General features: G+C 40.1%; 1 protein-coding gene across 3 annotated transcripts in view; it reads left to right on the forward strand.

Moving 5' to 3' along the window:
• The window catches only part of SPICE1 (spindle and centriole associated protein 1), a 78,145-nt gene that overhangs the window by 35,904 nt on the left and 15,323 nt on the right, over positions 1–26,918 (forward strand). For all 3 annotated transcript variants that reach the window (XM_026493456.4, XM_026493463.4, XM_044382014.3), the window contains exons 8-13: positions 3,679–3,815; positions 4,028–4,165; positions 4,514–4,779; positions 12,804–12,935; positions 19,298–19,445; positions 20,328–20,552. In XM_026493456.4, coding sequence (XP_026349241.2) covers positions 3,679–3,815; positions 4,028–4,165; positions 4,514–4,779; positions 12,804–12,935; positions 19,298–19,445; positions 20,328–20,552 — 1,046 coding nt within the window. The remainder of the gene's footprint in view (positions 1–3,678; positions 3,816–4,027; positions 4,166–4,513; positions 4,780–12,803; positions 12,936–19,297; positions 19,446–20,327; positions 20,553–26,918) is intronic.

Raw genomic sequence — 26,918 nt, forward strand, 5'->3', positions numbered from 1 at the left:
TTCACATCACCTTCCCCTCTGTGTGTATGCTAAAGTCTTCCTTTGCCTCTCTTTTATAAAAATATACATGATCCCATTTAGGGCCCACTCAGGGTAACCTCACATCCCAAGATCCTTAACTTAATCATACCTGCAAAGACCCTTTTTGTCCATTTACAGGATCCAGGGCTTAGAACATGGACATATCTTCAGGTCCTACTATAGTCCACCCTGTGGCCCACATGCAAAATTTATATTCACCCCCATTCCAGTATTCCCCAGTGTCTCAGCATGAACTCAAATTCAGAATCTCATCTAAATGTCATCAGCCCAAACCAGATCTTATCATCTCAAGCAGGTATGGGTAAACTCTGAATAAGATCCATCCTGGGCAGTATTCCTCTCTCTATATGATCCTGTGGAACTAGAAAACAAGTTATCTGCTTTGAAAATGCAATGATGAAATAAGCATAAGATAATTTATAGACATTCCCATTTGAAAATCCATGGAAGAAGGAAGTCACCAGTCCTAAGCAAGTTTGAAACCCAGCAGGGCAAATTCCATTAGGTTTCAAAGCCTGGTAATAATCTTCTGTGGCTTGAGGCTTCACCCTTTGGGTCCATGGCTCTGTCCTTTGTGCCTGTGGCTCTGGCCTTAGCCTCTGTACCTGTGGATTTGGCCTCTGTATTTGCAGCTCTGGTCTTGAAGTCAGTCTTCCTTTTCCTTGAAGCCCATGTTTACAGCTGAATAATTTTATCAGCCTATTTGCTGACTGTAGAATTTTGGGAGTCTGACCCTTCCTTCCTTCCTCCCTTTCAGTCCAAGCTGCAGTATTTCTGCTAGTATAACATTCTCAGAAGACCTTGTGGATCTCCTTTATATATTGTATGCCATTAGACAAGAGGCCCTCCAGAGATCTTGCCTGAATAATCCCATTTTTGTTGCTGGCTTCTACTGAGATCGTTGAGCGGATCCATGAGTCAGACGCCTAATCTCTTCAGATTAGCTAAACGTTGTCTAGCCATACACTTGTCCTTCTCTCCAAGGCAAGTGTAGTGTCTCCTAATTTGAGCATCTTTAGCATTCTGGGCAGGCTGAAAATTTCCCAAATCATCAAGTTCTGGTTCCTTTTGGCTTAATTAATAGTTCTTCCCGCAGTGTGTCCCTTTCCTCCTGCATTTCACTCTAAGCAACAGTAAGAAAGCAGGCTGCACCTTCAACACTTGCCTTGGAAATCTCCACAGCTAAATATCGAAGTTCATTGTTTACAAGTTCTGCTTTCCATACAACTCAGCTGTTTTCTGGAACTTTATATTATTGCCTTTCTTCCAGTTTCCAATAACATGTTCTTCATTTCCTTCTGAGCCCTCACCAGAAGCTCCTTTAATGATCATATTTCTACAGCGTTCCATTTATGATGATAGAGCCTTTCTCTACCGTGCTCCTCACTTCCTCCTGAGTCCTCAGTGGAAGGGTCTGTAACATCCTTATTTCTACCAATAGCCTGTTTAAGGCAATCTAGGATTTTTCTCATATTTACCTAAAAATTCTTCCAGCCTCACCCATTATCAAATTCAGAGCTTTTCCACATTTTTGGATATTTTGTTACACGAGCATCTCATATCCAGGTACCGGAGTCTATTAGTTTTCTGTGGCTGCTGTAACAAATTACCACAAATGTGATGACTTAAAATAACAGAAGTTTATTCTCTCGCAGTTCTGGGGCCAGAAATCTGAAATCAGTTTCAGTAGGCTGAAATCAGGGTGTTTGTAGGGCCACATTCCATCTGGGTGCTCTAGGGGAAAATCCATTCCTTGCCTCTTCCAGCTGCTGGTGGCTGCTGGCCTGCCTTCGCTTGAGTCCACATAACTCCTGTCTCTGCCTCCATCGTCACAGCACCTTCTCCGTCTGTGCGTGTCAGAGTCTCCTTGTGTCTCTCCCTCTTATAAAGATGCACTTGATTGCATTTAAGGCCCATCCAGATAATCCAGGGTCATCTATCTCAACATCCTTCCTAACTTAATCACATCTGCAAAGTCCCTTTTTAGTCAGATAAGGTAACATTCACAGGTTCCAGGGATTCGGTTGTGAGTATCTTTTGGGAGGCCATTCTTAAACCTGTCATAGATAGAATTGTATTATTTTTCTTGTTGTTGTCACATAACCTGACTCTTAAAAGTATAAACATTAGAGACAGTAATGTGAGTTCAGACTGGTTTGGATTTTCCTAACTTGTATAAATACCCTGTTACAACACTTTTCTTAGGATTTATCCTGAAGGTTGGACTTTGAACTAACACTGTCTTAGAGAGGAGTCTTTCTGATGCTTTGATAACTAGCCCCCTTTGAATGGATTGCATTATAGGCCTTTTGCTAAATATATTTTGTAGCAGCTAATGCACAATGCACTGTCCATAATTTGCTTGAAAACAACTCCCTTAGGTTGAGATTTGTGGACCCACTAAATAAGATTTCCCCTTTCCTCTTTTTTTTTTTGTAACAGCTTTATTGATTAGAGTTCACATACCATACAATCCACCCATGTAAAGTATAATATTTAATGATTCCTAGTATATGCAGAGTTATGCAACCTCGAGTCAATTTTATTTTTTTTTATTTTATTTTTTTTAAAGATTTTATTTATTTAGTTGACAGAGATAGAGACAGCCAGCGAGAGAGGGAACACAAGCAGGGGGAGTGGGAGAGGAAGAAGCAGGCTCATAGCAGAGGAGCCCGATGTGGGGCTTGATCCCATTACGCCGGGATCACGCCCTGAGCCAAAGGCAGACGCCCAACGACTGTGCCACCCAGGCGCCCGTCGAGTCAATTTTAGAACATTTGCATTACCCAAAAGAAACCCCGTACTCTTTAATAGTCAAACCCCATTTCCTCCCAAACCCTTCAGTCCTATCTAATCTATTAGATTGATTTATTTTCTATCTTTATAGATTTGCCTATTTTGGACATTTCATATATAGAGAATCATTCAGTATGATTCTCAAAGAGTCATCCATGTTGGAGCATGTATCTCCACTTCATTCCTTTTTATGGTTGTGTGCATGTAGTACATTTTACCTCTCCACGCATCAATTGGTGGACATCTGGGTTGTTTCCACTTTTTTGTCACCTGCCTCTTTTAAGTCTCAGTCCAACTGAGAAATCGATGGAGGAATCAGGTGGTTGGAGATTAAATTATCAGCCTCATCAATGATAAAGATGATGATAGCAAAAGGCTTAGTTCTCTAACTCCCTGCACTGCAGCTCTTCTTCCCTTTCCTTCTCCCTGTTCCCTGAGACTCCGGGCAGAGTCTGCTCCAGTCACTTTACTTCAGTGATGAGCAGAGACTGTGTTCTGAGGATAGCCTCCTTCACAGGAGAGAGAAACCAGAAAGGACCAAGCCATGTACTTTCTCTGGGAGAGAGGAGAATGGGGTCCATACCACAAAACTTCAGAGAGGGCAAATTGCTCCTGCAATTAGGAGCCAAGGTTGGTGGGAAACTGGGAGGAAGATGGAATTATTTCTTCTAACACTTAAGAAGACTGATATTTTAGCTGTCTTATCAGTTAAAGCAAAATGTATTTTTTCTTTGATTATGAATTATTAAAAGTGCCATCAATGAAACATGTAAGCAGTTGAACAGTTTAAATGATAGCATTTATTAATTCTAATATGGCTTGTTGCCCCATAATTTATAGGTTTCTTCACCAACTGAAAGAAGATAATTCTGAGTTAATTAATAAGCTGTGGACTGATATTCAGCAGAAAATAACAACACAGTCACATACCCCTCCGGGAACTCCATCACCTGCCCCTCCATCAGGAGAACAAAAAGGTTTGTTCCCCCATTGTATTATTTCTCACAGAATAGTGACTTCTTTTATTATGTTCTTTCTTAAACATAGTAATTTTTAAAGGAATATTATTTGAGTTTTAACTGACTTTATCTAATTTATTAATGAAATACCAATTGATCTGTTAATTAGAATGCTTTAAACTTTTTTTGTTGTTCACTTGAGATTCTTTTGGAAATATTTTTTCTTTTAGCTGCTCTGAATGCTACCAATGCTGTCAAGAGACTCCAGACCAGGCTTCAATCTGAAGAATCTACTGAAACTCTAGACTCAAGCTATGTTGTGGGACAAGTGCTGAACTCAAGGAAGCAAAAACAGTTGTTAAAGAAAGGTTCAGTTCCTTAATTTACAAAGATGAATTATTAAACACATAACTTATACAGCTTCCTTAATCTCTTAGTAAAGTTTTTTTCCTTAAGCTCATCCAGTTGGAGCCAACTAATTAAGACTTTGTTGAATGGTAGTTAAGAAATGCCTCCAAATATAACAATGTAACTCTGTAGAAAGATGGTTCTAGTACATTCATTATAGATAGTGTAAACCTGGTTTAAACTGTATGGATTTTTTACGAGAAATGGTGATAACTTCTATAAAAAGCTCTGATAAACTGTGAATAGCAGTCAGTGGTTTTTCTAGTAGCTTGCTGGTATAATTTTTCCTGGTCTTCTGTCATTATCAGTGAAAGGAAAACCGGATTCGCGTGCTTCTTCCAAGCAGAAGAAGAACGTGTTAACAGCTAGCACAGCCTCCACAGACTTACCAAATAGCAATAATTCCAGCCTGGATGTCCTCAAACACATGATAAATGAAGTGGAACATGAAATGGAAGAATATGAACGGTGGACAGGACGCGAGGTCAAAGGACTGCAGAGTAGTCAGGGTCTTACAGGCTTCACTCTGTCACTGGTGGGCTCCCTCTGCCGCCTGGTTCGGTACCTTAAAGAGGTAAGAGCAAGAGGTTATTAGAGTCTTCTCTTCAGAGTGCTGGGAGAAATGTTTGGGTTTTTGTTTTTTTTTTCTCTACACTTCATTTATTGCAATTTCCAAATGAAATACAGTCAAATTTGAATAGCTTTGTTTTAAAATACCTCAGTTTTAGATTATCTGCAATAAAGCTTTATCCTCTTAATTTTCCTCTACATGCTGATTTATGTATCATCTAGTATAAGTGATGTTGATTTTATTTTATTTTTTTTTTTTTTTTTTTTTTTTTTTTTTTAATTAATAATGATTTTTTATTATATTATGTTAGTCACCATACAGTACATCCCCGGTTTTCGATGCAAGGCTCGATGATTCACCAGTTGTGCATAACACCCAGTGCACCATGCAATACGTGCCCTCCTTACTACCCATCACCGGTCCATCCCATTCCCCCACCCCCCTCCCCTCTGTAGCCCTCAGTTTGTTTCTCATAGTCCATAGTCTTTCATGTTTCACTCCCCCTTCTGATTACCCCCCCTTCCTTTATCCCTCTCTTCCCCTACTGATCATTCTAGTTCTTATGTTCCATAGATGAGAGAAATCATATGATAGTTGTCTTTCTCTGCTTGACTTATTTCACTAAGCATTATCTCCTCCAGTGCCGTCCATGTTGTAGCAAATGTTGAGAACTCATTCTTTCTGATTGCTGAGTAATATTCCATTGTATATATGGACCACAACTTCTTAATCCAGTCATCTGTTGCAGGGCATCTCGGCTCCTTCCACGATTTAGCTATTGTGGACATTGCTGCTATGAACATTGGGGTGCATATGGCCCTTCTCTTCACTACGTCTGTATCTTTGGGGTAAACACCCAGTAGCGCAATGGCTGGATCATAGGGTAGCTCAATTTTTAACTTTTTAAGGGACCTCCACACGGTTTTCCAGAGTGGCCGTACCAACTTGCATTCCCACCAACAATGTAGGAGGGATCCCCTTTCTCCACATCCTCTCCAACAATTGTTGTTTCTTGCCTTGTCTATTTTTGCCATTCTAACTGGCGTAAGGTGGTATCTCAGTGTGGTTTTGATTTGAATTTCCTTGATGGCTAATGATTTTGAACATTTTTTCATGTGTCTGTTAGCCATTTGTATGTCTTCATTGGAAAAGTGTCTGTTCATATCTTCTGCCCATTTTTTGATTTGTTTATTTGTTTCTCGTGTATTGAGTTTGAGAAGTTCTTTGTAGATCTTGGATACCAGTCCTTTATCTGTAGTGTCATTTGCAAATATATTCTCCCATTCCGTGGGCTGCCTCTTAGTTTTTCTGACTGTTTCCTTGGATGTGCAGAAACTTTTAATCTTGATGAAGTCCCATAAATTCATTTTATCTTTTGTTTCTCTTGCCTTTGGGGATGTGTCATGAAAAAGGTTGCTTTGGCTGATGTCGTAGAGGTTGCTGCCTATGTTCTCCTCTAGAATTTTGATGGATTCCTGTCTCACATCGAGGTCTTTCATCCATTTGGAGTTTATTTTTGTGTATGGTGTGAGATAGTGGTCAAGTTTCATTCTTTTGCATGTAGCTGTCCAATTTTCCCAGCACCATTTATTGAAGAGACTGTCTTTTTCCCACCAGATGTTTTTTCCTGCTTTATCAAATATTAGTTGCCCAAAGAGCTGAGGGTCCATTTCTGGGCTCTCTATTCTGTTCCATTGGTCTATGTGTCTGTTTTTGTGCCAGTACCATGCTGTCTTTGTGATCACAGCTTTGTAGTACAGCTCGAAGTCCGGCATTGTGATACCCCCAGCTTTGTTTTTCCTTTTCAACAGTTCCTTGGAGATTCGGGGTCTTTTCTGGTTCCATACAAATTTAAGGACTATTTGTTCCAGTTCTTTGAAAAACGTTCTCGGTATTTTGATCGGGATAGCATTGAAAGTGTAGATTGCTCTGGGTAGCATGGACATTTTAACTATGTTAATTCTTCCGATCCATGAGCATGGAATATCTTTCCATCTTTTTATGTCTTCCTCAATGTCTTTTAAGAGTGATTTATAGTTTCTAGAATAAAGGTCCTTTACGTCTCTGGTTAAGTTAATTCCAAGGTAACGTATGGTTTTTGGTGCTATTGTAAATGGGATGGATTCCCTGATTTCTCTTTCTTCGTTCTCGTTATTCGTGTACAGAAATGCAACTGATTTCTGAGCATTGATTTTGTATCCCGCCACGTTACTGAATTGCTCTATAACTTCTAATAGTTTGGGAGTGGCTTCTTTTGGGTTTTCCATATAGAGTATCATGTCGTCTGCGAAGAGAGACATTTTGACTTCTTCTTTGCCGATTTGAATACCTTTGATCCCTTTTTGTTGTCTGATTGCTGTTGCAAGGACTTCTAGTACTATGTTGAATAATAGTGGCGAGAGTGGGCATCCTTGTCGTGTTCCTGATCTTAAGGGAAAGGCTTCCAGCTTTTCCCCATTGAGAATAATATTTGCAGTAGGCTTTTCATAGATGGCTTTTATGAGATTGAGAAATGTACCTTCTATTCCTACACTCTGAAGGGTTTTAATCAGGAAAGGATGCTGTATTTTGTCAAATGCTTTTTCGGCATCGATTGAGAGGATCATATGGTTCTTGAGTCTTTTCTTGTTGATATGATGTATCACGCTGATTGATTTGCGAATATTGAACCACGCTTGCATCCCAGGTATGAATCCCACTTGATCGTGGTGGATAATCCTTTTAATGAACTGTTGGATTCTATTAGCAAGTATCTTGTTGAGGATTTTGGCGTCCATATTCATTAGGGAAATCGGTCTGTAATTCTCCTTTTTGAGGGGGTCTTTGCCTGGTTTGGGGATCAAGGTAATATTGGCCTCATAGAATGAGTTTGGTAGCTTTCCTTCTGTTTCTATTTTTTGAAATAGCTTTAGGAGAATAGGTATTATTTCTTCTTTGAATGTTTGGTAGAATTCCCCAGGAAAACCGTCCGGGCCTGGAGTTTTGTTATTTGGAAGGTTGTTTATCACTGACTCAATTTCTTCATAATTAATTGGCCTGTTTAAGAAACCAATTTCTTCCTTTTTCAATCTTGGTAGTTTATAGGTTTCCAGGAAGGATTCCATCTCTTCCAGATTGCTTAGTTTATTGGCATATAGCTGTTGATAAAAATTTCTAATAATCCTTCCAATTTCAGTGGTGTTCGTCGTGACCTCTCCTTTTTCATTCATAATTTTAATAATCTGGGTCCTTTCTCTTTTCTTTTGGATAAGTCTTGCCAGTGGTCTGTCAATTTTATTGATTCTCTCCAAGAACCAGCTTCTAGTCCTGTTGATCTGCTCTACTGTACTTCTGGTTTCTGCTTGATTGATTTCAGCTCTAATTTTGGTCAACTGCTTCCTCGTGCGTGGATTAGGCCTGTCCCTCTGTTGCTGTTCCAGCTTCTTGAGGTGAGAATATAAAAACTGCATTTTAGATTTTTCTATTCTTTTGAGTGAGGCTTGGATGGCTATGTATTTCCCCCTTAGGACTGCCTTTGCAGTATCCCATAGGTTTTGGACTGTTGTATTTTCATTCTCATTGGTCTCCATAAATTGTTTAATTTGATTTTTGATTTCCTGGTTTATCGAGTCATTCCTGAGCAGGATGGTTCTTAGTCTCCAAGTGTTTGAGTTTCTTCCAAATTTTTCCTTGTGGTTGAGTTCCAATTTCAGAGCGTTGTGGTCTGAGAATATGCAGGGGATAATTTCAATCTTTTGGTATCGGCTGAGACCTGTTTTGTGTCCCAGAACATGGTCTATTCTTGAAAATGTTCCATGGGCATTAGAATAGAATGAGTATTCTTTGGTTCTGGGGTGTAGTGTTCTATATATATCTAAGAGGTCCAACTCGTCGAGTGTGGCATTCAAAGCCTTTGATTCTTTGCTTAGTTTTTGCCAGGGTGTTCTGTCTATTTCTGAGAGTGGAGTGTTGAGGTCCCCTACTATTAATGTATTTTTATCTATATGTCTCTTTATTCTGGTTAAGAGTTGGCTTGTGTATCTTGCTGCTCCCCTGTTGGGGGCATATATATTTATAATTGTCATATCCACTTGTTGAATACTTCCTTTAAGAATAATATAGTGCCCTTCTGCATCTCTAACTATAGTCTGTAGTTTAAAATCCAATTTATCTGATATGAGAATTGCTACCCCAGCTTTCTTTTGAGGTCCATTTGCGTGAAAGATGGTACTCCATCCCCTTACTCTCAGTCTGAATGCATCTTTGGGTTCGAAATGAGTCTCTTGAAGACAGCAAATGGATGGGTCATTTCTTTTTATCCAATCTGCAACCCTGTGGCGTTTGAAACCAGAATTCAAACCATTAATGTTCAGGCTGAGTACTGAGAGATATGCTTTTAATTCTGCCATGTTGTCAGTAAAGTCTTTGTTTGTATTGGCTGTGACTTTCTGTTTTGTATCACTCTTGGGGCCTTTTTACTTTTATAGAACCCCCCGTAATACCTCCTGTAGGGCTGGTTTCGTGGTTACGAAATTGGCTAGTGACTGTCGATTCTGAAATGTCTTTATTTCTCCATCAATTCTGAATGACAGCCTTGCTGGATAAAGGATCCTTGGCTGCATGTTTTTCTCTGAAAGAGCTTTAAAAATGCTCCCCCAACCCTTTCTCTCATTCCAGGTCTGTGTAGACAGGTCTGATGTAATTCTGATGCCTTTGCCTTGGTACGTGAGAAATTTCTTTGCCCTGGCCGCTTTCAATACTGTTTCTTTGGATCTCATATTTGCGAATTGCACTATGACGTGACGTGGTGTAGGTCTGTCATGGTTGAGCTTGGGAGGGGTCCTCTCTGCCTCTTGGACACGAATTTTTGTTTCCCTTGCTAGATTAGGGAAGTTTTCAGCTACAATTTGTTCAAATATCTCTTCTAGACCTCTGTTTTTCTCCACCCCCTCAGGGATGCCGATGATTCTAACATTGGATCGTTTCGTTGAGTCAGTAATCTCCCGTAGCCAACATTCGTGGGCGTGGATTTTTTTAAGACCATCTTCTAATTTTATTTTTTCCTCTATTAACCCATCCTCCAATTCACTAACCCTTTCCTCCGCTTCCGTGACCCTGGCCGTCAGAGCCTCTAGTTTTGCCTGCATTTGGCTCATAGAATTTTTAATTTCTGTCAAATTCGCTCTCATTTCCGCCCTTAGGGATTGTATATTCTCAGTAATATTTTCCTGAATACTTTTTTCAAGTCTACTCATTATCTTGACCATTGTTACTCTGAATTCCATTTCTGATAATTTGGTTACATCCATATCCGTTACTTCTGTGGCAGAGGCCCCTGACTCACTGTCTTTTCTTTGCTGGGGGGGGCTTCTCCTTCTTGTCATTCTGATGAAGAGAGGTTGCGGGGTTTCCAGAGCCCAAAATTATTGACTGGGTCCCAGGCCGTGCCTCTTGTTTTATAGGGATCTTAGAGATGTGGGCTTCTTCTTTAAAGATTTTATTTATTTACTTATCTGAGAGAGGGAGACAGACAGTCAGCAAGAACGAAACAGAAGCAGGGGAGTGAGAGAGGAAGAAGCAGGCTCCCAGCGGAGGAGCCCGATGAGGGACTCCTTTCCGGAACGCCGGGATCACGCCCTAAGCCGAAGACAGGCGCTCAATGACGGCGCCACCCAGGCGCCTCCGGTTGTGGGCTTCTTGATTTTTCAGCCTGCCTTCTGTGTTCTGGGGGAGGGGCCTGCCGCGCCGATACTCAGGCAACCCTGTTTGGTTAGAGTCTCCGTGTCCCCTGCGAGGGAGGATGGGGATGGGCACTCTCTGAGCCGATATTTCCAGGCTTTTGTTCTCTGGCGGCTTTCCCTGGCGGCCGGCTATGCCTCTTCTGAGGGTCAGAGCAGCAGAGGCTGCATTGTCGCAGAACAGAGGGATTGCGGCCCGTTCTCCACTGATGTTCCGGCCACTTTAACTCTGTTACTGTTGGTGCTGCTCAACCCTGCGGCGTCCCGGGATGTGCGCACCAACTCGGCGACCCTGCCCTCACTTCCAGGGCCGGCGCGTCTCTGTCCTTTGTGTTTCTAATGCCGCCAGCCACCGGCCGCCCAGTCTCTGTCCTTTGTGTTTCTAATGCCGCCAGCCACCGGCCCGCGCGTCTCTGTCCTTTGTGTTTCTAATGCCGCCAGCCACCGGCCGCCCCGCGCGCTCCCGGGTCTCCCGGTCTCAGTCTATGCCCGGTGAGCACACCTCGATTCCGGAGTTTCGTGAGAAGCCTGGTGGCGCGCGCACCCGGTTCAGGGTCTCAGTTTGCTGTTTCTCGGGTGCCGACCGCGAGTCCGCCCGCTCCCCCGTGCAGGTGGCCCGCCAGCCGCCAGCCGCCAGCCGCCCCGCGCGCGCTCCGGGAGTTCCCGGTCTCAGTCTGGATCCCGTGAGCACACCGGGATTCAGGTGTTCCGGGAGATGCCTGGTGGCGCGCGCGCGTTCACGGCTCACCGGTCTCAGTCCGCTCTCTCGCGGGTGCCCTCTGTGTGTCCCCCGCTCCCCCGTGCAGGTGGCTGCCGCTTCCCGGCGCCCAAACGCGGCGGCTCCCTCCCCCTTCCGTTTATCTTCCGATATCCGTGCACGGTTTACAGCTCCCCTCTTCGTACCTCAATACTCAGCGCTGGAGATGTTCATTTGTAGAGATCCAGATGCATCATCCTGCGTCTCAGGCTGATTCCGTGGTTATTTAGGCTGGTCTGGTACCTATCCAGCTCGACTCAGGGGACCGGCTGAAAAAGGGGTCCCCTACTCCTCCGCCATCTTAACTCCCTCCCAGTGATGTTGATTTTAATATGAGCTTTAGTAAATTGTAATTAGTAAGGTAAATCTGCTATAAATAAAATCGTGTCTCTTGCTGACATTGATATTATTGTTTGGCAGTATTAAATTCAGTAGAACTATTAAATGTGTCATTCTATTGCTTTTCTCTGTTTCCTACTCCCACTTTAGTTCAGTTTGGGGAGTGGTATGCCTGTAATCTGTAGACACAGATGGGGAAGATTCTTCATGTTATCTCTGTGACTACTTGGGCTTTGTCTGAAGTGGAAGATCTTTTGTTGTGAAAAATAATTTATAAGAGAAGCAAGAATTATTTCTGTAATTCATTTTCGAGTAACCAGTCTTCAGAATGCTGTGGAATTAGAGTTAGCTCTACATTTCATCTTGCAAAAAATCTATTTAAACTGTTATTTTTTATACATTTAAATTTATTAAACAAATACAACAAAAAATGTTCAAGGAAATTTTTATTAAAATAGTTGATTCATCACTCTAATTCAGATGCTGCAATTTCTCTGGAGCTGTTTTCCTAAAATTACTTTTTAGTGAGATATTTATTGTACTGTCAGACTTTGAAAGTCTTATCATTCTTCTGTCCTTAAGTTAGGAGTCTCCAGGAGTAGGAGTGTACTTTTGGCTCTCTGAAAGTATTAGAGGTTTAGTAGCTTCCACTTTTTAGCTAATTACTTGCTTTACAAAGTTAAAGCCATTTAAGCCTGTTGTCATTTATTTTTGATTTTATTTTAACAAACTTAGTTCTTGATTGGTGATTATAATTACATGGTATGAAATTCAGAGAAACAGAAGGATATGGATGAAAATTGTGATTCCCACCCTTAACTTCCATTTAACCAGTTTGCTTCCCTGTAGCCAGCTATCCTTACCAGATACGAGTGTATCCTTCTAGAGATGCTCTGTGTATATTCAAGCAATATGTGTATGTCCTTCCCTCTAATTTATTTGACAAAAATTGTAGTTATTTAAGTCCGTATACCGTTCTGTTCATTGTGTTCTATATAAAGAAGGGAAAAGAACACAGCATTTCATTTTAATGTAATATAAACCTTTTAAAAAAATACGTAATTTTCATTACTATCACATATCCTTTGTAAGTATTATTTTCTTTACAGCTTTGAGTAGAAACTTAGTTTTCAGTATTTGATGCTGTTGATGGGAGTTTATTTTTGGATGGGAATTTTATCCTATTATTGATGGAAGTTGATTTTTTTTTGTAGAGCGAGGTCCAACTGCGTAAGGAAGTAGAGACGAGGCAGCAACTGGAACAAATGTTAGGTGATCATCGAGAGCTCATTGATGCTCTTACAGCTGAAATTATTCTTCTTAGAGAAGAAAATACTGCTACCCAGGTACTTAGATGAGATTCCAGACTTTTCTGTATTTAATAGAATAAAACATCTTTAATAATATATAAGATTCTCTTTTAGTTGCCTTTGGTTTAGTTGTGCTGATGTGATTACTTATCACTTCTTTATTATCATCAATGGTAGCTTTTATTGAACATTTATTGTATTGGAGGTACTATAGTAGAAACTTGAACTACAAATAATATACAGAATAAGTCTGCTATCTTTGAGAAACATACTGTTTAGTGGGGAAGATAGAATCTACATTAAAATGGTAACTACCAATATTATAGCAGTTTATCCAAAATGTGAAATAAATGTTGTGGTAGCTGCTTTTAATTTCAAAACAGCAGAGGATACCATTTAGGAAGCTTCCTGTAATCATATGCCATGTAAAGTTGTTTGCAGTATCTTCATATTTATTAGATAAGTCCTCTTTGCCACTTGTCTAGCTAATTGCTCCTTTTTTTTTTTTTAAGTCATAGTATTTCTTCTAGAAACTAATCATACTGTCTCAATGCTGCATTATTCTTTATTTGTGCCCTTTCGGTACTCTCTGGATATTGCTCTCATTGCATTTACCAAATTGTGTTACACATACATGTATACCTCTCATCAAAACTGAGCTGCTTGAGGGATGTCTGGGTGGGTCAGTCAGTTAAGCGTCTGCCTTTAGCTCAGGTCATGATCCCAGGATCCTGGGATGGAGTCCCAAGTCTGACTCCTTGCTCAGCAGGGAGCCTGCTTCTTTCTCTGCCTGCTGCTCCCCCTGCTTGTGTTCTCCCTCTCTCAATCTCAGACAAATGAATAAATAAAATCTTAAAAAAAAAAAAAAAAAAAAAAAGACTGAGCTGCTTGAGGGCAGAGGTGGTTTTATTCATCTCTTTGTTCTCCAGTGATGGTTATTATTACTTTTATTTATGAGCCAAAAGAGTGGAAAAGCAATAGTTAGTAGGCAAGTTGTGTTGTATTAATGGACATTAGAATATAAGACATGCAATTTTTTATTGATCTATATAGTTCACGTACCATTTAATTCATCTTATTAAAGTGTAAAATTCAGTGGCTTTTAGTGTATTCACAGAGTTGTGCACCAGCACCATTATTTAATTCCAGAATGTTTTCCTTACCCCAAAGAGAAACCCCAAGCTTGTTAGCAGTCACTTTTCATTCTCTCCTCCCTGCAGCCCCTGGCAATTACAAATCTACTTTCTGTTTCTATAGATATGCCAAATGTGGATATTTCATATAAATGGAATCATGCAATATGTGATCTTTTGTGTCTGATTTCTTTCACTTAGCATAATGTTTTTAGAGCTTAACTATGTTGTAGCATGTGTCAGTACTTCATTCTTTTTATTGTCCACTAATATTCCATTTTATGGATATACCTCATTTTGCTTATCCATTCATTAATTGATGGACATTTGAGTTGTTTCTACCTTTTTGTGTATTATGAATGAATAATGCTGCCATGAACATTCATGTACAAGGATTTGTGTGAACATAGGTTATCAGTTCTCTTGGGATGATGAGCAGTTTTAAAATGTACTAATTGGCTCAACAAATCTTTATCGATTTGGGCTTGGCACTATTCTTGGTGCAGCAGATACAGTGGTGAACAAAGAAGAAACCTTTGCTCTCATGGAGCTTATGTTCTAAATAGACCCTTTAAAAAAAAGGTGAATTATAAGTTAGATGGTGATATGTATCGTAACAAAGAATAAAGCAGGTCAGAGGCATAGGAAGTACCTAGGGTGGGAATTGTAATTGGGATGGGCCATGCCTGTTTGAGGAGGTGGCGTTTGAGCAAAGGCCTAAAGAAGGTGAGGAAGTGAATGTGCAGATAGCTAAGAGAAGAGCAGTCTAGGCAGTCTAGAAGAGCAGGTCCAAAGGTCCTGAGGTGGGAGGATGGCTGTTGAGCTCAAAAGCCACTGGAGTGGAATGTGAGAAAGGGAAAGTAGTAGGAGAGAGCCAATAGATAAGTCAGGTCATATGGGCCTGCAGGCTGGGGAAGGATTTAGACTTTAGTCCTGGGTAAGAAGGAAAACCACCGAAGGGTTTTGAGGAGAGAAGAGATATGATGTGATTTAGGTGGTGGCTGTGTTTAGACTAAATCAAAGATCACTGCCCTTTCTCAATTCATGGTGCCCTTACTATCTCAAGACACCTCTAGGCCAAAAGAAATACCAACAATTTCATTTATTAAGTAGTTAGGTTCAAACGACTTAGTATGTAAGTCTTAACAACTTAAATGCTGTTTGAAAAGAAAATACCGAAATATCAAAATATTGATAGAAAAACTTATATTTTTATTCGTGATTAAATAACCACAATTATTTACTAATAGGCTATGTATACCTGTTGGGCATTGTACAGGTTGTCAAAGCTTGGAATCAGAGAGGTAAGATAGGAGTAGGGCGACCCTAAGCTTGCCTCCTCCCTTGAACACAGCTAGATAAATATCAAATCATTCTGAACACCTAAGAAATCCATCAGAAGTCTTATTAGCAAAGCTCATATCTACAAACCAGAAGAACGACCTGTGTAAGGTAGGAACTGCAAAGAGTTTATTCCTGGGAGAAAAGAGCCTATGGGCGCTGCTCAGAGGAGGGAGCCCTGACCAAGGAGGGAGTAGAGAGAGAGAAAATGTGGGGGGGTGGTGAGGGGAAGCAAAAGTGAAAACACACGCAGGAACACTGTTCCCCAAAACCATTGACAGAGAGAAAGGAGAGGGTTAGAATACCACCAGTTTTCTATAAACAGTGGAGCGCAGATTCTGAAGTTTCAGAGGTCTGAGACATTGCCAGGCTTGTGCCTGGGGAGCTGAGTGGTGCTCTGGTGGGAAAGCAGAGCTCAGCCCCAGCAGTGGACAGCCTGAGGATCCCCAGGGTCACATGGGGAAAAATGGTTCCCCTACTTGCAGTGCATTGGTAGAGGTGATAGGGCCTCTCCACGGGCAAAGGACCCTGTAGGCACCATCGAGCTGTCCCGCTCACCAGTATAGGAGCAAAGATTCCAGCAGAGGGCTGCAAACCTTGACACCAGCTTTGTGTTGCAATTTACCATAAACTCCCAACCACTGCACAGTCACCAGGCTGTCTTCTGGGACAAGCTGGCACTGGCCACAATGCAGGGAGACTCTCCCCTAGAGGATCAGTGCCTGTCAGTGCTGTGGGGGGTCTCTGAAGTGGGGGTTTTGAGACACAGCTGAGCCTAAGATAACACACAGTGCTGCACCATTTGGCCAGAGGACAGCTCAGACACACACTGGGTGAAGGCAGGGATTTGACAGAAACCATGGACAGAGGAGGGGTGGCTGTTTTAGCGTCTGTGAGGGCTTACTGAAGAGGGGTGGCCTGCATTTCCTGCTCTGGAGAGGAGAGAACAGGATGAACCATTTTCTCCCCATGCCCACCAGCTTGACCGACCTCAGTGAGCTGAACAAACAGTGCCACTAAGTGGAGAACAGAGGTGCTACACCACACCCTGCCCCCCTGCTCCCTGCAGGCACATCTCCACTAGGGCAATCCCAGCTGAGAATCTGCACAGCAGGCCCCTCCCCAAGAAGACCAGCACAGACTCCTCAGCCACACCAAGACTGCTGATCATAGAGAGCTGCAAAGCTTCAGCTTTAGGGGAAACACAATCTAGCGTCCTTTGGGGTTTTTTGTGTGTATGTTTGTTTGTTTTTGTCTTTGTTTTTATTTTTTTGTGTTTGTTTGTTTTTTAGCTACAGAAAGCAATTTATTGCTTTATTTTATATATGTATTTAAAATTTTTTTTCTTGGGGTGCCTGGGTGGCTCAGTCATTAAGCGTCTGCCTTCGGCTCAGGGTGTGATCCCGGCATTCTGGGATCGAGCCCCACATCAGGCTCCTTCGCTGGGAGCCTGCTTCTTCCTCTCCCACTCCCCCTGCCTGTGCTCTTTCTCTCGCTGTCTCTCTCTCTCTGTCAAATAAATAAATAAAATAAAATAAATTTTTTTTCTTTTTCTTTTCTTGCTTTCTGCCTTTTTCGATCAAGCTTCTCATAACAAGCAGACCAAAAACACACCTAGCATCTAGCTTCCCTTATGTGTTTTTTTAATTTTTTTAATTTTTAATTTTTTATTTTGTTTCATTTTGCTTTTTTTCCCCCCTCCAAAGTGACAAGATGGAGGAATTCACCCCAAAAGAAAGAACAGGAAGAAATGACGGCCAGAGATTTATTCAATGCAGATATAAGTAAGATGTCTGAACTAGAATTTAAAACAACAATTATAAGGATGCCAGCTGGGCTTGAAAAAAGCATAGAAGACACTAGAGAATCCCTTACTGCAGAGATAAAAGAACTAAAATCTAGTCAGGCAGAAATTAAAAATGCTATAACTGAGATGCAGACCCGAATGGATGCCATAAAAATGAGAATGGACGAAGCAGAGGAACGAATCAATGATAGAAGATAAAATCATGGAAAATAATGAAGCTGAAAAGAAGAGGGAAACAAAGGTAATGGATCATGAAAGTAGACTTAGGGAACTCAGTAACTTATTAAAATGGAATAACATTTGTATAATGGGAGTCCCAGAAGATGAAGAGAGAGAAAAAGGGGCAGAAGCTTTATTCGAGCAAATTATAGCTGACAACTTTCCTAATCTGGGGAAGGATACAGGCATCAAAATCCAAGAAGCACAGAGAACTCACATTAAATTCAACAAAAGCCGACCATCACCAAGGCATACCATAGTCAAAATCACAAAATACACAGACAAGGGAAGAATCCTGAAAATAGCAAGAGAAAAAAGTTCTTAACCTACAAGGGAAGACAGATCAGATTCGCAGCAGGTCAGTCCACAGAAATTTGGCAGCCAGAGACAGTGGCAGGATATATTCAGTGTGCTAAATGGGAAAAATATGCAGCCACGAATACTTATTCTGCAAGGCCGTCATTCAAAATAGAAGGAAAGATAAAGATTTTCCCAGACAAACAAAAGCTAAGGGAGTTTGTGACTACTAAACCAGCCCTGCAAGAAACATTAAGGGGGACTCTTTGGGGGAAAAAAGATCAAAGCTTGGAATCAGATTGGATACTGTCACTCTTATTTCCTCTTCCACAATAATTTTTACACAGTGTTAATTTTTAGCATAGCAGCTAAGGAAGACCCAGTTTCATGAAGATATGACATTATCAAAAGAAATGTATTTTGATCTATTGTTGAAGCTGTGAACTACCTCAAACTGGTTCACTGCTTCCCTGGTGCCTGACAGATGTTGAACAGCAGTGTTTTCTTCAAAAATTTAAAAGTGGTGTGGTGCCCCTGTGAGTTCATTCTAGTGCCCCAAAGTGCTTCAAGCCTTTTTGGGAACAGTATAGAACTAGACTGTAGGTGGTCAAACATAGAAGCAGAGTGTCACACACAGGAGTTATTGAAACCATTCAGGTGAGACATGGCAGCTGGTCTAGGTTAGAAGTAGAAGAAGTTGTGAAAAGTGACCAAATTATGAATCTGTTTTGAAGGCAAGCAGTAGGATTTGCCGATGGGTTGGATATGGGGTGAAGGAAAGGATGTGAGAGGAGTCAAGGGTGATTCCAAAGTTAGGGACTGAGCATTTAGAAGGATGGAGTTGCTGTTGATGAGGTGGGAATGTTCAGGGGGAGTTTGGTTTTGTACATGTTAAGTTTGAGAAGCCTATGTGAGTTCTAGATGGAGATGCTGAGTAGGTCATTGGAGATGATTGTGGAATTTGGGAAAAATTTGGGCTGGTATGAAATTATTTAGTGTATTTCATTCACTAGTCCCACTAATAATCCTTGCCTCTGACCATCTGTGATTTTTATCTAATGTGTACATTTTGGATACATACATATATTGTCGATACATATAATACATATGTGTATACATATATATTTTTTATATATGTGTATGTATAATATTTCTTAACTCTGTATATATTTTCTCATAACATTGTTTTATATACATTCCATAAATTCTTATAGGGTCATGTTTATCAGTTTAAGTGCTGTGTAATATTCTATTAAATTTCCTCCACCTGATATACCCATCTCTTGGGGTAGCATGAGTCAGTTGATATCATTTATATAAAGTGGTTTTATAGATCAAAAGCCCTGCAAAAAGGTTAATTCTTATTGTTGTAGCAGTATATTTATAATTAATAATATTCCATGGTACATTTAACCATTCCTCTGTCATGGGACTTTTAAAACATTTATGATTATGTGTTCTTACAAATGCATGATTTTAGTATTGGAATGAAAGTCTGAGGTTTCTAGAGTAGTTAAAGTAATGATATGGTTCTACATATCTAGGTGATGATCTGATGTCTGATATGCCAATGGTGTTATTTCATTTTTTTTTTTCTCCAGGCAAGACTTCAGCAGTACATGGTCACAACAGATGAGCAACTTATATCACTCACACATGCCATGAAGAACTGTCCTGTGATAAAAAGCAACAAAGAATGCCAGGCATCAGAAAGGGGATCCACAAGTAGGAAAATGATAGACAGTCCAGGTGAGTGTGGTCTTATTATCCCAGGTTGGTATTAAAACACTTACAGAGTAAACAAAACTGTAATCTTCTATGTTATTGGTCATGTATACATATACATATACAGCATTGTCACTATGATACTTGCCATCACTATTTCCAGCTAATATTTCTTGGGTACTTGCTCTATGCCAGCACTTTTTAAGTGTTTTACGTGTGTTATCTCATTTAGTCCTCATAATAGTCTTACGAGGTAGGTACCATTGTTATTCCTATTTTCTCCATGAGAAAACTGAGGCTTTAAGAGGGTTGGTAGCTTAGCAAGATCACACTACTGGAAAGTAGCAGAATTTGCTTTCTAGACCAGTGGGGCTTTAGTGCCAACACTTTTCATCACTGTGCACCAGGTTCAGGAGGAGAGGAGATGGTCTTGGAAAGAAAAAGAAATACAGAGTTTTAGAAATTCGTAATTTTGTTCATTTGTGGTGATGTTTGGAAAGCCTTTCTTCACTTCCTGTGCCATCCTATGTCAGAGCTTGAAAACAGGCTTTTCATGTTTTTTGCTTCTAAGTAATACTTTCATGTATGGTAAGTATTTTATGTATTTAGGAGTGTTTTCTCAGGACGGATTCGAAGAAGGAGCTGACTAAAATTTAACTTGAATGAGATAAACTCAATGGCTGGGGCAGGTCTCAAGGACTAAGTGCTTTTCTCAAAAGCAGCCTCTTCTTCCCAGTGCTGGCCTCTTGGGAGCCTTGCCTGTGAGTTACAGCTAAAGGAGGGTATGGCCTAGAAAGTGAAGGCTCTAGAGTCCATGTGATTTTGCTTTCTGTGGAAATGCATGTAAGTATAAATACCTGTAGTGTGTCCATAGCTTAAGTGCTGATAGCCTCTCATCTTCTTCAGAGGGCCCTGTTGTAAATGCTAATGTCTCCATGCCATTGGTGTTCAGAGGGGAAGAAGTGGCTGAATTCGCACAGGAAGACTTGCCTGTTAAACTGTCTCAGGTGCCAACTCCCCCGGACAGTGTGAGTCTGACTAACAGTTTTCCAGCACATATATTTGAGCCGGCTGTGTTGTTAACACCACCCAGGCAGAAGAGCAACTCGGGATTCTCTCCCTTGCAGGACGGTAAGCAGGCTTCTTCTAAAGCTCTGTGGCAGTTGTTTTTTTACGCTTTATATATGTAACATATTGTGTCCATCGTTACCCAGTAAACGGAATTCTGAAAAATATTGATTGCCACACATAACCTTTAAGCTGAAGGAGGATTTTTCAGGGTTGTTTATGTCATGTGTGTTATACCTATGGTGAAATGTCATATTAAATTTCATTATGTATCTGTTCTATTAGACATTGTAAATATTAAATCAGATCAAAGGATCAAAGTCCTCAGCATTAAAATGTGGAATAAGGGAAATCCTCTTTTCTCTATGGTCCAGGAGCATAGGAAAGGGTAAGAGATGAGATTATACTCCAGAGAGAGAGAGAGAGAGTAATGAAAGTTTAGCCAAGGAAAGGTAAAACTGTGACTATAAGGATTTTGTAAATCAGATTTGGTTATTAACCTCTTTCTCATTGAAACTTCTTTAGTTTACGCAGTTGAGATAATTCTGTAATGAAAGTTGGTGGACAATTAAAAATAGCTTTCAGGTCACTTTTTGTAGGATGTATATAGAGTTTAGAATAAAATTTAAAAAATTTATTGTTAATCCTTAGCTCAGAGATTCTAACTTGGGGGCTCATGGATGGTCTTCAGAAGTACCATGGAGTGTTTCGTTGTTTGGAAAATTATGTTTATTTGTCCACCTGTGCATTTTTTCTGGAGCTATATAGCCTTTTTTTTTTTTTCATTTTCAAAACAATTCTTCAGTCAAAAAACTACCTTAGACTCTCCTCCAGTGTTTTTAGAAAAATGTTATTCAGGCCTGATTTGCATACATTTTTATTTCTATGAGTGTTTACATTCTTACATAGGGGAACAGAATAATAACTTTTATTATCTTTGGAACTTAGAAATTTAGTCAGATTTTATGTACCTTCTTTTCAATAAAGGACATGAAGAGGCCTTAAGGGTTAAAGAAAATGACAAGTCCTTGCCATTGTAAAATTTGTTTTGGTATTTATTATGTGATGGTAAAGTCTGTCAGATCTTTGTGGTATAGGGAGACAGTGCTAGGCTGAGGATCAGAAGTGCTAGAGTCTTGGCCCATCCGATGACCAGCTGGGAGACATGAGGCTAAGACACTTACCTTCTCTGCATTCATTTTCCTAGCTCCAAAACGAGAGATTTTTCTTTTATCTTAATGTTCCTCCAGCTCTACAGTTCTGTGATATTGGTATTTCGTCTTTAGAGGCTAAAGAGTATTATTAACTCTGGCTAGGAAATATTTAGGAAATATGATTTCGGTTGTGATTTCTGTTCAGGTTAGATTTTCATTCCTCAAAGTAATCTTTCAAATGTTTACATGGTATTAATAAGCTTATCTAATGAGCTCTTTTGATATATTATAAATTATTTCCCACTGGTGATAGTAAGATAACTTGAAGTTCTTTTTTTTTTTTTAAAGTAGGCTCCACCTCCAGTGTGGAGCCCCACATGGGGCTTGAACTCACGACCCTGAGATCAAGACCTAAACTGAGATCAAGAGTTGAATGCTTAACGAACTGAGCCACCCAGGCACTCCTAAGTTCTTTTAAAGAAACAATTACCATAAATGTTTTTACTCTGATTAAAAATATACTAAATGTTCACAAAGCAAATTATTTGGGGACTCTTATAGACACCCCTTTGTTAGCAGGTTTGTGTTGAAAATAATGCCACACATTTCTTTCACAGTGTGCAGATGAAATAACCTTTGAACATGTATTCTTAGTTGGTGAAGTTTTATCATCATATTTTCCAGCATTTTATTTACAGTGTTCACATATAAAGAATTGTTCAGTTAAGCTGAACATATAGATAAAGGTGGGAGATACATAGTGCCCTTTATCAGCATTTGGTTATGCTCTGGAACAGCTCTGTCCAGTAGAACTTTCTGTGATGATGAAAATGTTCTGTGTCTGCTCCATTCATTGTGGTAGCCACTAGCCTCAGGGGATACTTGAAATGTGACTGAAGAACTGAATTATTAATTTTATTCAACTTTAATTAATTTGAATCTGAATTTGAATAACTGCATATGGCCAGCGACTGTCATAATGGACAACATTGCCCTAGAATTTCCCATCATAGATCATTTCCTTTAGCTACTAATTGACTTCTTTCTTTTACAGCCATACTTTTTGAAAGAGTAGTATATAGATGCTGTTTTCACTTTCTTATCTCCCATTCATTCTTCATTTTCAAGTGTCAATTCTAATTTATATTTTCATGTAGTTAGAAAAAGCACATACAAGGGTCTCTTCCTCTTTCATCTTTATGCCTGCCCTAAGAGGGAAGCATTTTTTCCCAATTTGATTTCTACTTATCTTGTGGTGGTCTCCATAATTACTATAAGATATTTTTATACATTTTTTCTTTAATGTCAGCTTTACACCATAGTTATAGACTGCTGTTTATTAAAGAAGAGGGTTTAATTATCATTAACTCCTACTTCCCTTCTCTGATTTGGATGATTATATTTTAATTTTTAATTCTTCTATTGCTTAACTTTGTGACTTCAAATATTTTCTATCTCTTCCTTGTTAACTTTATGCAGTATCTCTTGGCTTTCTACTATGGAAGACGGGGATACTAGCTCTGCTTCTCTTCTGGCTCCCCTTTGCTTCCACCTCCCACCTTCAGTCAGCCTACATTTCCTTTTACTGTATCGAGTTTGGTGACATTTACTTTGTTCCATTACCACAATTATGTCTTCTGTGTCTTGTCTGTAGATGGATACTGAAAGTTGAAAACAAATGACTGTTTTTTTGTTTCTTCATCTGTTGTTAACTATCAGTTTTTGTGCCACAGAAAGGAAGAAGTTCTTAGTATGAAGATCAAAGTGTATTTCCTTTATTTCATTTAATCAGTTGCTCAGAATATTTAAGTTCTATATTTATACTGACTTTCTTGTTCAGTTTTTGTTTTGCCTGGAGTATCGAATTGCTTTTACCCTCATTTATACAAGAATAATGTGCTTTACCCTCTTATTTACACATGAATAATATCTTCTGGTCCTTTAGTTATACTGTCTGTGGCATGGAATCCGCTTTCATTCCAGAGATAATTCCCAAAGCCCTTGGATCCCTGCTCCAGTCTGCATTGATTGCTCACTGGGCCCACCGCACACCTCTTATCCTGGGACTTGCTAACGTCACACTCCTGGGTTGTGTCTATTGTTTCCTGGATCCCATTTCTTCCTCTTTGGTTTTCTCCCTCAAGTTTCTGAAAGAAATCATCAGAATGGGTGTATAGAAGGTAAACCGTAAGTTCTTAAAAATCTGAGAATATTTTTACTTTTCTATTAAATTTGGTTGATAATTTGGCTAGATATAGAATTCTAGGTCCATAATCCTTTACCTGAGAAATTCAAGGCATTGTTGTATTGATTTTTAGTATCTGGTGTTACAGTTGAGTCATATGATGAAATACCTAACTTTTTTTTTTTTTTTTTTTGGAATAGAAGCCTTAGTGGTTTATTTGGACATCACTGGCCCTTTACAAATCAACATTTGAATGAGTTAAGTGCACATGAATCAGAAACACAGGGTCACATTCCCTCTGAAATACTTGGGGTGCAAAACACACTCTGAATTTAGCCTAATCCCAAATTAGGAGGCAGGCCAGACCCTTGTTAAGGCACCCTAACCCCTGTGTTTGGCCCAGCAACTGGGAACCCCAGCTGGTCAGGACAAGGCTGGAGCTCCCAGCCCTGAATTTCTTTCTTTCTTTCTTTTTTCTTTTTTTTTTTTTTTTTTTATTATATTATGTTAGTCACCATACAGTACATCCCCGGTTTCCGATGTAAGGCTCGATGATTTGGGGCACCTGGGTGGCACAGCGGTTAAGCGTCTGCCTTCGGCTCAGGGCGTGATCCCGGTGTTATGGGATCGAGCCCCATATCAGGCTCCTCCGCTATGAGCCTGCTTCTTCCTCTCCCACTCCCCCTGCTTGTGTTCCCTCTCTCACTGGCTGTCTCTATCTCTGTCGAATAAATAAATAAAAAATCTTAAAAAAAAAAAAAAAGTTCAATGATTCATTAGTTGCATATAACACCCAGTGCACCATGCAATACGTGCCCTCCTTACTACCCATCACCGGTCTATCCCATTCCCCCACCCCCCTCCCCTCTGAGGCCCTCAGTTTGTTTCTCATGGTCCATAGTCTCTCATGCTTCATTCCCCCTTCTGATTACCCCCCCTTTCTTTATCCCTTTCTTCCCCTACCGATCTTCCTAGTTCTTATGTTCCATAGATGAGAGAAATCATATGATAATCGTCTTTCTCTTCTTGACTTATTTCACTTAGCATTATCTCCTCCAGTGCCATCCATGTTGCAGCAAATGTTGAGAATTCGTTCTTTCTGATAGCTGAGTAATATTCCATTGTATATATGGACCACAACTTCTTAATCCAGTCATATGTTGAAGGGCATCTCGGTTCCTTCCACGCTTTGGCTATTGTGGACAATGCTGCTATGAACATTGGGGGTGCATATGGCCCTTCTCTTCACTACATCTGTATCTTTGGGGTAAACACCCAGTAGTGCAATGGCTGGGTCATAGGGTAGCTCAATTTTTAACTTTTTAAGGGACCTCCACACTGTTTTCCAGAGTGGCTGTACCAACTTGCATTCCCACCAACAATGTAGGAGGGATCCCCTTTCTGCACATCCTCTCCAGCAATTGTTGTTTCTTGCCTTGTCCATTTTTGCCATTCTAACTGGCGTAAGGTGGTATCTTAGTGTGGTTTTGATTTGAATTTCCCTGATGGCTAATGATTTTGAACATTCTTTCATGTGTCTGTTAGCCATTTGTATGTCATCATTGGAAAAGTGCCTGTTCATATCTTCTGCCCATTTTTTGGATTTGTTTATTTGTTTCTCATGTATTGAGTTTGAGAAGTTCTTTGTAGATCTTGGATACCAGTCTTTTATCTGTAGTGTCATTTGCAAATATATTCTCCCATTCCGTGGGCTGCCTCTTAGTTTTTTGACTGTTTCCTTGGCTGTGCAGAAGCTTTTTATCTTGATGAAGTCCCACAAGTTCATTTTATCTTTTGTTTCTCTTGCCTTTGGAGATGTGTCATGAAAAGGGTTGCTTTGGCCGATGTCGTAGAGGTTGCTGCCTATGCTCTCCTCTAGGATTTTGATGGATTCCTGTCTCACATCGAGGTCTTTCATCCATTTGGGGTTTATCTTTGTGTATGGTGTGAGAGAGTGGTCAGGTTTCATTCTTTTGCATGTAGCTGTCCAATTTTCCCAGCACCATTTATTGAAGAGACTGTCTTTTTTCCACCAGATGTTTTTTCCTGCTTTATCAAAGATTAGTTGTCCAAAGAGCTGAGGGTCCATTTCTGGGTTCTCTATTCTGTTCCATTGGTCTCTGTGTCTGTTTTTGTGCCAGTACCATGCTGTCTTTGTGATCACAGCTTTGTAGTACAGCTCGAAATCCGGCATTGTGATGCCCCCAACTTTGTTTTTCCTTTTCAACAGTTCCTTGGCGATTCGGGGCCTTTTCTGGTTCCATACAAATTTAAGGATTATTTGTTCCAGTTCTTTGAAAAATGTCCTCGGTATTTTGATCGGGATAGCATTGAAAGTGTAGATTGCTCTGGGTAGCATGGACATTTTAACTATGTTAATTCTTCCAATCCATGAGCGTGGAATATTTTTCCATCTTTTTGTGTCTTCCTCAATGTCTTTCAAGAGTGATTTATAGTTTCTAAAATATAGATCCTTTATGTCTCTGGTTAAGTTAATTCCAAGGTAACGTATGGTTTTTGGTGCTATTGTAAATGGGATAGATTCCCTAATTTTTCTTTCTTCAGTCTCATTATTCGTGTATAGAAATGCAACTGATTTCTGAGCATTGATTTTGTATCCCGCCACATTACTGAATTGCTCTATAACTTCTAATAGTTTGGGAGTGGATTCTTTTGGGTTTTCCATATAGAGTATCATGTCATCTGCGAAGGGAGACATTTTGACTTCTTCTTTGCCGATTTGGATACATTTATCCCTTTTTGTTGTCTGATTGCCGTTGCAAGGACTTCTAGTACTATGTTGAATAATAGTGGTGAGAGTGGGCATCCTTGTCGTGTTCCTGATCTTAAGGGAAAGGCTTCCAGCTTTTCCCCATTGATAATGATATTTTCTGTAGGCTTTTCATAGATGGCTTTTATGAGATTGAGGAATGTACCCTCTATTCCTACACTCTGAAGGGTTTTAATCAGGAAAGGATGCTGTTATTTTGTCAAATGCTTTTTCTGCATCAATTGAGAGGATCATATGGTTCCTGAGTCTTTTCTTGTTGATATGATGTATCACGCTGATCAATTTGCGAATGTTGAACC

Source organism: Ursus arctos, unplaced genomic scaffold (genome assembly GCF_023065955.2).
Source record: "Ursus arctos isolate Adak ecotype North America unplaced genomic scaffold, UrsArc2.0 scaffold_4, whole genome shotgun sequence".
In the NCBI taxonomy this organism is placed as follows: Eukaryota; Metazoa; Chordata; class Mammalia; order Carnivora; family Ursidae; genus Ursus; species Ursus arctos.